At 31.3% G+C, this 16,799-nt stretch overlaps 1 protein-coding gene across 1 annotated transcript; it reads left to right on the top strand.

The window, feature by feature from the left end:
- Nucleotides 1-6,008: 6,008 nt before the first annotated feature.
- LOC115696431 (uncharacterized) lies at nucleotides 6,009-7,156 on the top strand. Its single transcript, XM_030623333.1, has 3 exons — nucleotides 6,009-6,510; nucleotides 6,621-6,721; nucleotides 6,920-7,156. The coding sequence occupies exons 1-3, from the start codon at nucleotides 6,009-6,011 to the stop codon at nucleotides 7,154-7,156; spliced, it is 840 nt and encodes a 279-aa protein (XP_030479193.1).
- Nucleotides 7,157-16,799: the final 9,643 nt, after the last annotated feature.

Below are 16,799 nucleotides of genomic sequence, written 5' to 3'. Positions count from 1 at the left end.
CCCAGGTTGATATTTTGTTAACCTGGGCTATTTCTAATCATTTTCCCAAAAAGTGTTTTGTGTATTTTTTTCTATCATAAAAATAATGAAGATAAAAGTAAACTTGAGGAGAAAATGAGAATCCCAAAGGTAAAAAACTGAGCCCAGCGCCTAGGTTGACTTGGTGCTAGCCTAACAGTCAATTGACAATCAACCTGGTACGCTGGTTTTTGTCACTCAAATGAAAATTCTACTCTAGGAATTGTCTTAGGCATGGTCAAAAATTGGGTAGGAGACCTCATCCTCAATTTTGAAGACATTGGAAGCATCAAAATGACATCCTGGAAGCTCTAAGCACTCAACGCATAGGTTGACGTATGAATAGTGCTCTAGGTTCTGCTTATTCGATTTTTATTTTGTCTCAAGTGTTCGTCTAGTTATTCATAGTAAGCAAGAGCTACGAGCTCAAACAAGTTAAATTTGCAACTTCATATTTTTACTTTTTCAACAAAGTGACATAAGTAGCAAATCAGGTAATTTCGAGTCTCTTGATTCCACGAAACAACATCTCTGAGAATTGGTGAACAACTTCACCACAACTAATAAATTAGCTAACTGGTGTTAAAATATCACTTAGGCATCAAATAATTCATCAAACAATTACAACTATACAACTCTTAGATGAACTCTACCATTATTGAGCTAATTTTTAGCTTTGAAACTCACACCTAGATCAAATCCAACTATAGCCACAATAATCACTCAGTATTAGCTCAAACAAACTCAAAACTACTACAGGAAACAAATCTTAAACATACCAAGCTCAGATAGAAACTACAAACCAAAATTACATATTCAAACCTAGCTTTTCATCCAGAAAAATTGAAAGAGAAGAAGTGGTTAGGGTTTACCTTGGGTTTCTGTTACTATACACCTGAAATCCTTGCTGAAATCCTCTTATTTTGCTCTAAAAAGGATGGAAAACTTTGATTTTCCTTTGGATTTTCCTTGGTCCGAAGCTATAGAGTAAGAGAAGAAGTGGTGGCTTTTTGTTTAATGTTTATCCTCGAAACCCTTTTGTTTTATTCAGTTGAAAAACTCTAAAAAAAACACTTATTTTACTAGAAAATCCACTAATCTTATCAATGATAACTTAGGTAGCAATTTACTAAAATGCCCTTTTCTTAGTACTTAAGAAATTTAAATGTCTATAGGTAAAATGGTCAAAAACTATAATCCAAACAATATCGACATTCCAAATATCTAACTAACCTGCCCCACTAATTTAAGATACTCTACCGCATCCAAGTGACTCTATTAGCCAAATCGTTGTATTTTACAATTACGAGGCATAAAATATGAAAATTATAAAATTTCATATATATTATATATATTACATCTAGAATTCAAATATATCTCTGTAATTGAGAAATTAGTTACCTAAGGCCTATTTCTAACTTTAAGCCCTAATTTCTACTAAGAAACTTATAATCACATAATAATAATTAAATCTCTTAATTATCTATTAATTCTAATGATTAAATTATGCGGTCATTATAATAATATAAGACTATTGTATAATATTTTAATGGTGCTCTTTTTAAAAATGAGTATACCAATACACCTTACATTTTTTATATTTTTTATGTTTGAATAATTATAATTTATATATATTTTTTTATATGATGTGTAGTTTAAGACAATCGGTAAGAAATTTAGAATATAAATTTAGTTAGTAAAAAGTAATGATCAAAGTTCTATTTTATCTGAATATAAAATAAAGAATGATTAGTAATATTGCCCCTTAAACTTTCATCAATGTTGATTCTGCCAGCTAAAATATACGGCTTCTTAAAAATTTTCCCTAAACTTTAACATTTACAGAAATTTAGTCTTTCTGTTAGGTTCTGTCCCATTATTTCATTTAAATGTTAACGTATCTTTATAAATTAGTAATTTTTCCTCTTAAATTTTGAAAACTATCAAATCATACCCCCACAAAAAAAAAAAAGGATTCAATATGTTTTAATAACTCTTCAAAAATTAATTTAGATCTTAAAAACATCATTTTTAACAATTAAGAAATTTAAAAAGAAATTAAAATTTTAAAACTAATTAAGCAATTTAAAAATATATTTATTTTTCTATTAAAAATCTATTTAGATATAAAAAAGTATATTAAAAGTTAAATTTTTGTAAATCTAAAGAACAAGTTTGAGTCTATTTTTTTCCTCCGAAAATCTAGATATATTTAAGTCAACATAATATTTTTTTTTCAGTTTAATTTCTAACTTTTTTTTAAAAAAATATTTTTATATATTTTTTTTTTTTGAATTTTTGAATTATTTTTCCTTATTTTCTTAAGATATGAGTTTATAAATATAAATAAACTTGAATTTTTTTTCTTCAAAAAAAAAAAATATTAGTTTATATAAATTATTTGAAAATATTTTTTTTTTTGAAAAATTTAGATTTTTTAAGGAAATTAAATATATATTTTTATTAATTTAATATTTTTATCAAATTTCTTAATAATTTTTATTGATTTTTTTAAAAATTAATTATAATTTTTAATAAAAGGAGACAAAATTTTGAATTGGACAAAGTTTAGAAGGTAAATATGCTAATTTTTAACAGTAAAAGAAACAGAACATAAGAGAAGGGACATAACTATGTAACTGTTATATTTTAGGGAAAATTTTTAACAAGCTGTATATTTTAGTGAGCAAAATCAAATAGTGTCGAAAGTTCAGGAAAAAAAATATTAATTATTTTAAATTAAGAGATACACATGTAACTTGATCTTAGCCAGAAGATCGAGAAATAGTGATCACATGCAACTCGTTAAATTTTAATTTTATCATGCTAAAGTATTCTAAATGTATTGAAAATCACTAGTGTCGTAAATAATTACTGTATTAGACATATTTTTGAAGAGTAGATCATAAAATTTTTCTGTAATAATATATCTAGGTTAAATGGATTGCTATTGCTTTTATAGTTTGTGGGATCTATGCATATAGATAGCCACTAGAGCATAGTGTAGTATATATAGGAATTTTTTATGGTGAAATTTTTTGAAAATACCTTATTTGTGAGGATTTATTATAAAATGGGTCTTATTATATTCTTTTGGATATAAAAGGAGGCACATGGCCACTACAATGTGTTATAGTGTAGAAAATTAGTATTAATTTATACTGTAGGTCCTACTTATTTAATATTTTATTTTTTTATCTTAAAAAATCAATTGTTTTATTATACAATAATTAAACGAGAAGAATACCTAAGACGTAGCTTTTTGGAATTGTCGTTGAATATATGCAGATTAATTTTAATTTTAGTTGAAGAGTTATTAACTAAAAAAGAGAAAAAAAATTTGCTCAGTGTTGAAATACTAATTTTCAAATCCAGAAGAAAATTTAATAATATGAAAAATAAAACTAGAAGGAATTGGTGAAATTTTTAAACCCATTTGTTTTTATACTCTCTATAAGAAATGAGAAATGATGAGATCCACATGTTAGCAATTAATTTTTTACCTTATAATTTTTTATTCCCAATCATTTCATCACAAATTAAAAGTTATCATTTTACATGATCTATATATATATTTTCCCACTGTGTTTTCTTTCTTTCTTATTGTTGTTTATAAATACAAATTAAAAAAAAAAAGATTAACACTAATTTTCAAGAATTATATTAAATCTCTATTTTTCACTAAACTATATAAAAAGAAAAAAGAAATTATTAGAACGATGAAGATAGATTAAAAAAACATCTATCACGAGAGAAACAGAAGAAGATAGAGAAGAAGAGTGAGGGCTTGAGGAGGAAGAAAGAGATAACGGAGAAGGGAGGAGGAGAGATAGATTATTATATTATAGTGGAGTCCATTGCATTGAATGAAATTAAATAATGAATTAATAAAAATAATAATTATACAAAATTGGTTAAATGATACACTATATGATGGACACGTGAGAGACACTTGGATCGGGAGAAAATTCAGGCCACGCGGCTTGGGTCCTATAGCATTTCTCAATCAAAAAGAAGATGTCAGAAAATAGAGCTGAATAAAAAAAATATTTTAATCAATCCTAGTTTAAATATATTGCATTCAAGACCACGGTATTACAATGTATTTACCCAATTAGAACAAGCTATTAAATGCCCTACAAATAGGGTATTTAGAAAATTTCTCACAATAAAAGAGTCCTATATATATGAGCTCATTTTCATAAAAGCGAACTTTAATTGTGGCATATAAAGTAATTCAAATTTAACACATGTTAAAAATTGTTTCAAATTTGACATAAAATATATATAATATGAGTCAAATTTTACACCATAATAAATATAATTTTTTTTATTTACCTTTTCTGTGACTTATTAATGTAATTAATAATTTTTAACATTTTATTTGTATATTTAATAAAAAAAATTATATATTTTCAATAAAAATTGAATGTTTTTGTTGATTGTTTATATTTCTATGAAATAAAATCATTTACTCTTGATATATTGGAATATTGCTGTAAAATTTGAGCTAAATATAATATTAATTTATTTTTTTGAGTCTAATCTAGCACAAATCATATACCACCCATTGAAGAAACATAAAATTTTTTTTTTCTTTTTTTTTTAAAAAAAAAGAAAGACTATTATATTAATTTGAATAAATTACATAACAGTCCTTAGTGGAGATGGAAATTCCTTCAACCAAAAACAATCAGTATCCACCGTAAGAAAAAACTTAGCTATAGAGGGAGCATAAGTATTAGCAATAAAAATATTATTGAAAGGCAATGAAGAAAGATCAATCCAAATTAATTAAGGATGTTGAGCAATATCATCAATGTTAGGTCTATTAATATATAGAGTATTGTTATTGGATACTAGTAGTGCTTAGTACCTCTCTACAGATGTCATTTTGTGATTGATTATTGATATTCTTTAAAAGTTATTATATAAAACTATATAGGACTTGATACTTAATTAGACTAATAGTAATATTGACACATAAGAGAATACTAAGCATTACCGGTAACTTTTAGTATTTCTCTAATATATAATACTACTTAATTGAATGCTATTCTGGTTGAAGCTGAGGAGGTTCGAAAAGCTCTTCTCCAGATGCATCCAGATAAATCACCTGGTCTAGATGGGTTTAATCCTGGTTTCTATCAAAAATTTTGGAATATTGTCCGCAAGGGCATCATTCGGTTAGTCCAACACTTCTTTACTTTTGGTGAGTTTCCTGATCATTTAAAAGAAACAAATACTGTGGTTATCCCGAAGAAGTCTAAACCTGAGAGTATGGGTGATCTTAGACCAATTGCTTTATGTAATGTGGCCTATAAGATTATATCCAAGGTTCTAGCTAATCGCTTAAAAGTTGTTCTCCCAAGTGCTATTTTTGAAACTCAAAGTGCCTTTTTGCCAAGAAGATTGATAACTTGATAATATTCTAATCTCCTTTGAGGTTATGCATTATTTGAAAAGGAAGCAAACGGGGAAGGAGGGGTTTATGGCACTTAAGTTGGACATGAGCAAAGCTTATGATCGGGTTGAGTGAGGCTTTTTACAGGCTATGTTGAGGAGGTTGGGGTTTGATGAGCTAGTGGTTAAGTTTATAATGCAATGTGTTATTTCTATCTCCTACACTATCACATCTGGGGGTCATGAAATTGGGCTATCATTCCTACACGAGGTTTAAGACAGGGTGATCCTCTTTCACCTTATCTGTTTCTTCTGTGTGCAGAAGGATTCTCAGCATTGATAAGAGAGTATGAACAGTTGGGGAAGATTCGGGGTTGCAAAGTTGCGAGAGGGGCTCCTATGTTATCACACATGTTCTTTGCTGATGATTGTTATGTGTTTTGTAAAGCATCTGAGGATAGTGCTACGAAATGATTGAGTTGTTAGAAATTTTCCAAAAGGCTTAAGGACAACAAGTTAATTTGCAGAAGTCCTCTATCTTTTTTAGTGCTAATACCGGCAGTGGGGTGCGAGAACGACTTTGCTCTATGTTGGGAGTTAATGAGGCAGGTGGTGATAGCACATATTTGGGGCTGCCAAATATTGTGGGGCATAATAAAACGGCCTTACTTGGGTTTTTGAAGGAAAAAATGCGGAAAAAGATTCAAGGTTGGGAAGGAAGATTGCTTTCTCGACCAAGGAAGGAATTGCTCATAAAAACTGTTGCCCAATCTCTTCCTAGTTATGCAATGAATGTTTTTTTGCTCCCTGTGGAAACTTGTAATGAGATCAAGCAATTGATGTGTAAGTTTTGGTGGCGATCGTCTAAAAATAACAAAGGCATCCATTGGAAAAAGTGGGATAGATTGACGGTGCATAAGTCTAAAGTTGGTATGGGATTTCGAAATCTGAGAGACTTTAACTTGAGTTTGCTTTGTAAACAAGGATGGAGACTTTTTAGTCATCTGGACTCTCTCGTCAGTAAGCTTTTTAAAGCTAGATACTACCGCAATGGTACATTTTTAAATGCGGAGTTAGGTAGCAATCCAAGTATTGTCTGGCGTAGCATTTATGAAACTCAAGGGATTGTTCGAAAAGGGGCAAGGTGTAGAGTTGGGATGGTTCTCAGATTGATGTCTTTTTGGATCCATGGCTCCCAGATGATGATAATCCAAGGGTAACATCTATTAATCCTGCTCTTGTTGATCAAAATGTTAAAGCGCTTATGGAAACTGATTCGCTGGCTTGGGATATCAACTTGGTGCATGATTTGTTTAATGAAAGGGATGCTAATTTGATTCTTAGCATTTACTTGTCTTCAAGTCGTTTATGTGATGCTTGGTATTAGAGTTGGGAAAGCTCGGGCTACTTTTCAGTCAAATCAATTTATAAGCTCTTACAAGTGAGCAAAGAATTGGGGACACAGGATGATAATTCCATGTTTTGGAATACTCTTTAGAAGCTAAGTGTTCCCCCAAAAGTGAAAGACTTGTTATGGCAGGCTGCTACTAATTGTTTGCCGACAAAAATAAGACTACGCTCTATATATGTGCTGGTTGATGCCGTTTTCCCTGTGTGCAAAGACACTGATGAAACAATCTACCATAGCCTGGTGGATTGCTCTTTTGCCAAGGGATGTTGGCAACGGTTGGCTACTGGTGTTAATCTGACAGCAGTTGGTTCTTTGGCCAACTAGTTTGCTCCAGTCCTACAGCAAGTAGATGAGGAAAAACGAAGGCTAGCTGCAATGACGTGCTGGGCGATATGGAGGCATCGTAATAAATTAGTTTGGTCTGAGAAAATTCCCACGGTTGAGAGCGTTGTTCATTTAGCTAAAGCCCTCCTCACAGATTGGACTCGGGCTCAAGATACAACTATGATTCCCACTGCTGCTTTCCTTACAGATGTAGATGGAGATGAAACATGGATCAAACCAGCTGTTAATACCTTGAAGATTAATGTTGATGCTGCCATTTTTTCAAAGAATGGAACTTATAGCATCGCGGGGGTAATTAGAGACGAAACTGGTGCGTTGGTAGAGGCGTTTAGCTACTGTCGTTTAGGAGTGTTGCAGCCTGAAATGGTGGAAGCCTTGGGTGTTAAGGAGGCGTTGAGTTGGATTAAGGCAAAGGATTTGAAGGAGGTGGTCATTGAAACTGATAGTCTTACAGTGGTGCAAGTGTTACGTAGTTCTCTTCCTACGGTTTCATACTTTGGAAGTATTATTTCTGATTGTAAGATGATGTTAAATGATTTGAGAGATGTTTCTGTCAGTTTTATTAGACGTTCTGCAAATAGTGTTGCTCACTTCTTAGCTCGAGCATCCTATTTAGTTGCTGATCGTGTTATCAGGAGTAGTGATGTTACTCCAGATTTTAATCATGTAATCACTATGAATTGCAATTAATAAAGATGATGATTTTATTTCAAAAAAAAATACTACTTAATTGAAAAGTAAATTAGGTATAATTACATGCAATTATATAAAACCAGTAGACTCTTGCAATTAAAAATGAGCTATTCCTTGAATTACAAATGTTGTTATAAAGGTTAACATAATTAAATAACTAGGCGTGTAAATGTGTAGTGGCAACACTTTTATAACAGATAAAAAATAAGGCTAATTAAGAATTTTTTTTCCCTTAGTTTTAACATGTACCATATCATGGTTTCTGAACTTTTAAGGTCGTTAAAAATGCTCCCTAAACTATTGAGATTGTTGAATTTAAAGACTTTTGTCCAATTTTAGTAAAAAAATTCTAACATGGATAAAACTTCAGGACATAATTTAGTACATATTAAAGTTTGAGGAGCATGATTTGGTAGATATCAAAATCTGAGGAGTATGGTTTAGTACATAAACAATCAATGAAACAGTAAAATTAAATGAAATTAGACAAAAGTGTTTAAGTCTAACAATCTCAATAGTTCAGTGAGAATTTTTAACGGCCAAAAAAATTCAAGTGACATGATTTGATATATATCAAAATTTAAGGGGAAAAAATTTTAATTAACAAAAATTAAATAAAGTAAATAAGGACAGTACTTTTATAACTTGTCGTATTTATTATAATTGATACTATAATTGAGATTTATGAGTACCCATATCTATACTAGTTTTCTATATCAATACCAACTCTTCTGCATGGCATTGATGATTCATTATCATGTACAATTTACATTCTTAGGCTAGCCATATAATATAAAAATTTAAATATATATGGACTTTAATCAAATAATCGTTTATTTTTGCTTTTGCGCACAACATGCATAATTAGCAGTACTTCAATAAAAATGGTTGGAAGTATTTAAATATACAATAATAATAGAAGGTGGTGGATGAGCCGAAAATTCAAAGAAATGGTTGAAACATTATTACTAATTGGTGCTTTTAATATTTGGTGATGAATTTATATCCTACTTTTTTTTTTCGTAGGCAAATAAAAGACCAATATCATTGATTTAGTAAAAGATAATGTACAGTTTTTCTTTTATATATATACAAGCAAGAATTTAATAATCCGTCACTTTTTCTAATGAGTAATTAATCATTCATCATCAAAATAAGATCTGTATACAAAACTTCTGTGTAAACTAAATAATATCATATGTATTAATTGGGATGTTGAAAAGAGTGTTATCTAAAGGGAAATTTGAGTTTCTATGCATTTTTTATACCCAAATTAATTATCTAAACTAATACTTATAACTCTTGAAAAAATAGGACTACTTTTACCTAAACCCCAAAATACCCCCCTCATTATTCTCAACCATTTCTCTCTCTTCCTCCTTTCTCTCTCAAATCAAACCCACCAAAACACACTGCCGATCCACCTGCCTTCCACCCAAAACCAACCATCGCACGAACTGAACGGCGAATGCCACCTTCGACCGAGACGCCGACGGAGAGCCAACCGAACCCACACCTCCACCACCTCCGACCCTCTCTGAAATCTGAAGAAAAAAAAAAAAACCCACAGTCCGATGGTCGGACCTTGGGGTCCGATGGGGTCCGACCAATCGGACCCCATGGTCCGACCATCGGACTGTGGGTTTTTTTTTTTTTTTTTTTTTTTTTCAGATTTCAGAGAGAGGAAGAGAGAGAGAGGTCCGATGGTCGGACCATGGGGTCCGATGGGTCCGATTGGTCGGACCCCATCGGACCCCAAGGTCCGACCATCGGACTGTGGGTTTTTTTTTTTTCTTTTCAGATTTCAAAGAGGGTCGGAGGTGGTGGAGGTGTGGGTTCGGTTGGCTCTCCGTCGGCGTCTCGGTCGGAGGTGGCGTTCGCCGTTCAGCTCGTGCGATGGTTAGTTTTGGGTGGAAGGCAGGTGGATCGGCAGTGTGTTTTGGTGGGTTTGATTTGAGAGAGAAAGGAGGAAGAGAGAGAGATGGTTGAGAATAATGAGGGGGGTATTTTGGGGTTTAGGTAAAAGTAGTCCTATTTTTTCAAGAGTTATAAGTATTAGTTTAGATAATTAATTTGGGTATAAAAAATGCATAGAAACTCAAATTTCCCTATCTAAATCCAATTCGATTTTTGTTAGTTATAGTGCATCAGATTCGCTATTAAATTTCAAGGTAATATTTTCAATCTAATTTGTACATCGATCCGTTTAATTTTAATCCAATTCAATCTGCAATAAGATCAGTTATTTTAAATCGATTATTTTTTTAATACTAATTTATTTAATCATATTAAAAGAAATTTTTTAAAGATACACCAAAATTAAATAAATATTGAAATAAAATTTGTGGTATAGATCTTCCAAATATAAAATTCTCCAATAGTTGTTTTGGTTATAGAAAGTTAGATGACATCCAGAAGGGCATTCTCGGAAGGCTAACTTGTCCATCTAGAAAAAGTCTCGTAGAATGATAGATGTCATCCAGAAAGACGTTCCCAAATGTCTATCATGTCCACTCAGAAGGAGTCTTTAGGAAAACTAGTCTTCCTCCAGAAAGGAGTTTCAGATGGTTAGTTGTTCTCTTCTGGAAGGGAGTCCTGAATAGTCGACTCTAGTTGACACCTAAATTTCCCCTCCAAGAAGTCCCTTCAAGGTTTGCTTTAGTCTTTCTTCCAGGAAGCGTATGTTACTTCTCAAAGCTCTTTATCTTATGCTAACGTGAAGATATTGTTACAAGGAGTTCGTTAAGTCGTAACTAACTTAACGACTTAACATTTGCAGCCACTAACTTTGGGATCCATATCCCTAATCTATAAATACCACTTACACTTATAATTTTAAGATACAATGAGATCAGACGAGTTTCGAGAGGTGATCTTGAGAGAGAAAGATTGAGAGGTAGAGAGAGAGGTATTGAGAAAAGAGAGATTGGGTTCTGATTTTTTATGAAGAATCTTCTGTAGATAAAAAAGAATTTTGAGTAAGAGTGTGAGAGATAAACACTTTGAGAGAATCTAACAGAGAATCGATCTCGATTGTATTGTACCCTATTCCTGCTCAATCAATAAAGAAGATTTAGTGGTATTTTAGAACTAGAGTAGAGTCATAAATCACATCGATCTATAGGACTTGAGCTAATATATATCTAAGTGTCAATTTTAATGTTTTATTACTCTACCATTTCTTGTTTAAATACTCTGTTCATCTGTGTTTTAATCTTCGATTATTTTGTGTGAATTTTTAATCTTGTCATTATTAATTGTTTGTTGATTAAGTTTTAGTTGATTTGATTTTGCACATTAGTTATAATTTTTCCACAAATCAAAGCTTGGTAATCGATCAAGAGAACACAGAATAAAGATTCTTTCTGTTGCAATTCTTGGGGAAATAATTAATGTTGTCAATGGCGAGATTCAAATTAGATAAGTTTGATGGAATATGGGACTTTGCGCAATGGAGAGAAAGTTCGAAAGGAATTCTAGTTTACTAGAAATTCTCCAAAGTTCTTGGAGATGAGAAGTTACTGGCTGAGAAGAAATCAGAAGAGAAAGCAGAAATGGAGGAGATGGCTTATTACACGATCATCATGTACATGTCCAATAGTGTGAGGAGAAAGCTTGTTACAGAAAAGACGAATAAAGGAATTTGGAACAAGCTTGAAGAATTCTATATGAAGCCATCAATTGCTAGTAAGATTAATTTCTTAGAAAGGTTATATGATTTTAGAATAATTTCTTCTCTTTTTTGTTTGATGATAATATTGACAGGTTTAATGAGATTATTGTAGGATTGGCTAATATAAATCATAAAGTTGATGAAGAAAGTCAAGCCATCATTTTATTGAGATCGCTAGCTCCTAATCACATACCAAGAAGGCAAGGTTGCCATCAAATATGGCAAATATATGATTGAATTAGAAGATGTTCTTGCTGCACTTAAGTCGAAGGATTTTGTATTACAATTGGAAAAGAAATCCAAGAAGGAAGAAGTGTATTTGGCAAGAGGGAGATCACCCAAGAAATTAAGTTTAAAGAGTAAACACACCATCACTCTCAATCAAGATCAAATCAAAAGAGGAGGAAACTCGAAAGTATTGTGGAAGGCCCAAAAACTTCCAAAGATATTGCAAGAAGTACAAGGAGTAGCAAGGTTTCAACAAGTCTCATAATGGAGATAGGAAGGAGAATAGGCATCATCACGTCAGGAAAGATTCAGCTGGAGTTGCAAAAGATAGTGACGATTGCTCAACGAATGGAGAATCGTTTTCCATCTCGAAATCTTCAATGAACAGGAGTGGACACTAGATGCACTTATCATATCTGTCCGAGTCGAGAATTATTTTTCGATTATAAATCAATTGATGGATGTAAAGTTCTAATGGGAAATGATCATTCATGCAGGGTCATTGAAACTAGAAAGGTTTCCATCAAATAGTAAGATGGTGGAATCAAGGTGCTAACAAACGTAAAGCATATCCCAGAGTTGAGACGAAACTTGATATCCCTGGGTATGCTTGAAGATGAGGGTTACAAATACAAGTCCATGCACGAAATCTTTAGGATCACCAAAGGTTCATTTATAGTGATGAAAGGTGAAAATATTAATAGTTTATATGTTCTCTAAGGAGAAACTGTTGTAGCCAGAGAGGCAAGTTTGGTGAAAGGGCTAGAATCGGATATGCAGTTGTGGCATCACAGAATTGGGCATATCAGTGAACAAGCCTCAAAGAACTGCACAAACAAGGTATAATTGAAGATTTAAATTCTTGTGCCTTACCATTTTTTGTGAACCTTGTATTTTAGGGAAACAACATAAGCTGAAGCTCACTCCAGCAAGACATATACCTATGAAGATACTCGAATATATGCATGTTGATCTTTGGTGGCCATACAAAGTGCCTACTCACACCGGTAAGAAATATTTTCTTTCTATACTTGATGACTATAATAGGTGTGTTTGAACCTACTTACTAGCAACTGAGAGTGAGTGCCTAGAATAGTTTAGAGTTTGGAAAACTCAGGTAGAAAATCAAACGAATCTTAAAATTAAGAATCTTAGGACGGATAATGGGTTAAAGTTTATTAACTCTAAACCTGACAAGTTGTGTCAAGAATATAGAATCACTAGCCATAAAACTGTAGTGAAGACCCCAGAGAAAAATGTTGTTGCGAAAAGGATGAACCGAACCCTATTGAACAAAGTTAGATGTTTGTTGTTCAATTCTGGATTAGAGAAACCATTTTGGGGGAAGCTCTAGCAATTGCAACCTAACTTATAAATAGAAGCCCAAACCTAGTTATAGGCTTAAAGACCCCGTATAAAATGTGGTACACAGAGCCCCAAACCTAACACACTTAAGAACCTTTGGGTGTATAGCTTATGTATACCAATCTATTGACAAGCTGGAACCTAGACCAGTTAAGGGAACTTTCCTAGGTTATGCCTTAGGTACCAAGGGGTATATAATTTGTATTTCTAATAAAGGTAGACCAAAGGTAGTGATTGCTAGAATGTGATTTTTAACTAATTAGAAAATCCTCACTTGACATCTGTAGTCTGTCTTCGTGTGATGCAGGGAAAATGGGGAACAAGAACACTACACGCTTGGAAATAGAATACAGAACAAAAGATCCAGAAGAAAGTTCATAGTCAAAAGCCATTGTGGATCTGAAAGACAATACAAAAGTGAAAGCTAGTAGAGATCCAGAAGATAACAACGACCAAACAGATGTTTTAGAAGGATCCGGACAGGCAGTTCTGGAAGGTTACTAGTTTGCTCATGATAGAACCAGAAGGAAGATTCACCTTCCTAAAAGGTTTGCTGAGGCAGACCTGTTTGCATTTGCACTGGTGGTAGTACAACAAACTAAAATTAAAGAGCTCAGAAGCTACAGAGAGGCGATTTCAGGTGGAAACAAGTCAAAATGGCTCCATACCATGGATGAGGAGATGGATTCACTCTAGAATAAACAAGACTTGGGTAGTTGTACCAAAGTTGGAGAACAAAAAGATTGTGAAGTGCAAATAGATTCTCAAGGTGAAAGGATTGGAGCTAAAAGGATTCGTAGACGCTGACTATGCTTTGAATAAAGATACGAGAAAATAAACCACTTCCTACGTTTTCATGAAAAATTGGAACTGTATATGCTGGAAGGCCCACTTACAGTTTGTGGTTGCCCTTTCCATCAAGGAAGGGGAATTTATGGCTACTATGGAAGCATTCAAGGAAGAGTTATGGCTTCTGGGAATGTTGTTCAAATTGAAACAACTAAAAGGTGGAGTGACTGATAGTCAGTCATCCATCCATTTTGGCAAGAATCCAATTTATCATGAAAAGAACAAACATATAGACATAAGACTCTACTAGACTAGAAAGAATGTAGAGGGTTTGGCGAAATTAGAGAAGGTCAGATCAAAAGATAATCCTTCTGAATTTGGAACTAAGGTCTTAAAAGTAAACAAGTTCAAACATTTCTTAAACTTGATCAATCTCAGAAGTTAGGATACTAAGATATCTAGAACACCAACTATGAATGTTGCATTCTTTCTTCATCAATATCAATATTTTAATTTGAAGAAACTAGGTGGAATTTGTGGTATAGTTCCTCCAAATAAAAAGATCTCCAATAATTGTTCTAGTTATAGAAAGTTAGATGACATCCGGAAGGGTGTTCTCAGAAGTCAAATTTGTCTATCCGAAAGAAGTCTCATGGAATGATGGATGTCATCCAAAAGAGCGTTCCCAAAATTCTATAATGTCCACTCAGAAGGGGTCTTAAAAAAAAATAGTCTTCCTCTGGAAAGGAGTTTCGGATGCCTAACTGTTCTCTCCTGGAAGGGAGTCCTGGATAGTCGCTTCCAGCTGGCACCTTTCCTATCCGGGAAGTCCCTTTAGGGTTTTCTTTGGTCTTTCTTCCATGAAGTGTATGTTTCTTCTGAAAGCTCTTTATCTTATGTTGATATGGAGATATTATTACAAGGAGTTTGTTAAGTTGTAACTAACTTAACAACTTAGTAGTTGTAGCCATATCCATATCCCTATTATGTAAATACCACTTACACTTATCATTTTAAGACAGATAAGATCAGACGAGTTTCTATAGGTGATATTGAGAGAAAAAAATTGATATGTAGAGAGAGAAGTACTGAGAAAAGGGAGAGATTGGGTTTGGATTTTGTATAAAGAAGATTCTTGGGTAAGAGTGTGAGAGATAAACACTTTGAGAGAATCCAACATAGAATCGATCTGTACTGTATTGTACCCTGCTCCTGCTCAATCAATAAAAAAGATTTGGTGGTGTTCTAGAACTGGAGTAGAGCCATAGATCACATCGATCTATAGGATTTGAACCAGTATATATCTTAGTGTTGATTTATTTTTATTTCTTTATCATTTCTGGTTTTAATACTCTGTTCATCCTGTTTTAATCTCTGATTATTGTGTGTGAATTATTATTCTTGTCATTACTAATTGTTTGTTGATTAAGTTTTAGTTGATTTAATTATGCACATTAGTTATAATTTTCCCACATAATTTTTATTCAATTTCAAACAACCAACAACATAAACTAATAAAAAAAAAATAATAAGTTCCAAATAAAAATAGAAAGGTTTTATGTCCAACAACACCAAAATAACAATTAATTTATCCCATATTATAATATAATTATGCTAATATTACACGCAATGTAGGTATACTTAGTTATATTCTTAATTTTATTTTAGTTATATATATTTTTAGTTGTATAATTAGTTTTTTTTTTATATATTATTCAATAAATAATATAATTTTTATATTAATAAATATTTAATTTTAGTGCTATTTATAAAAAAAAATATGATGCTATTTAAAATTTGTTGTTAATAGTAATACTTTTAATTTTATAATGCTCATTTTTTAAAAATATCATACACTTTTTTTTTTTTTAAATTTTAAATAATAATAATAAAAAGATGTTAGTTTAGTAACTGCAATAGGTAACAGAATCACAATAATGATTCTTTAAGAATCATAAACACTCTAAATTAAGGATATGAATTCATATGCTTTAATTACTCAATTGTTAATATTATTTAACTAATCTCTATTTTTAGTTATGATAGATTATAATATAACCTAAACACTTTTCAGATCATAAAGATCTTAAATTATATGCCAACTATTGCAGCTCTAAGATAGAACAACATATAATAATTAAGTTAATATTACATGCAATGTACGTATAGTTAGTTATTTTTTTTATTTTTATTTTGGTTATTCAATTTTTAGTTGCATAATTAATTTTTTTTTATGTTATTCAATAAATAATATAATTTGTTTATATAAAAATATTTAATTTAAGTGCTACTTATAAAAAAACATAATAATATTTAATTTTTTTTGTTAATTATAATTTTAGTTTAATAATAATATTTTTAATTTTAAAATACCTTTATTTTTAAGAAATATCATACAATTTTTATATTTTTTTTAAATAATAATAAAAAGATATTATTTTAGTAACTAGAATAGGTAACAACATCACAATAGTGATTCTTTAATAAATATAAATATTTTTTCTATTTTATTATTTTAAAAAAAATAATAGAAATATATATTTTTAAATATGTGGATTAAGCAAAAAAAAAAAACAATAATAATAAAAAGATATCTTTTAGATATGTCCAATGAGTTTAAATTTGAATTGCAATATTAAATAAATATAAATAGTCACATTTAACATAGGAATTTTACATGACATACTGAAATTTCTAATTTTCTTACTTTGTGGTGGAATTTTTTTCAAAAATATTGTGTAAGTTTTATATTGTGTATTGTGTTAAGTTTTCACAGTTTGTTCTAAGGTTATTTTTAGTTGTTCCACTGTTGTTTTAATTTTTTAATTTTATTGTTTTACAGTTGTTTTTATAAAAAAAGACAACATTTTTGTA

The sequence above is a fragment of the Cannabis sativa genome, chromosome 7, assembly GCF_029168945.1.
Source record: "Cannabis sativa cultivar Pink pepper isolate KNU-18-1 chromosome 7, ASM2916894v1, whole genome shotgun sequence".
Lineage (NCBI taxonomy): Eukaryota > Viridiplantae > Streptophyta > Magnoliopsida > Rosales > Cannabaceae > Cannabis > Cannabis sativa.
Note: the sequence above shows the minus strand (reverse complement) of the source record. Positions and strands in the feature narration are given on the sequence as shown.

Excerpts from the sequence above, each read along its gene's own strand:
- LOC115696431 (XM_030623333.1), top strand. The coding sequence starts at position 6,009 with ATGTTGGGAGTTAATGAGGCAGGTGGTGATAGCACATATTTGGGGCTG. Across the intron at positions 6,511-6,620 it reads GGAGTTAGGTAGCAATCCAA|ATGATGATAATCCAAGGGTA; the intron begins GTATTGTCTGGC and ends CATGGCTCCCAG. Across the intron at positions 6,722-6,919 it reads TGGCTTGGGATATCAACTTG|AAGCTAAGTGTTCCCCCAAA; the intron begins GTGCATGATTTG and ends AATACTCTTTAG.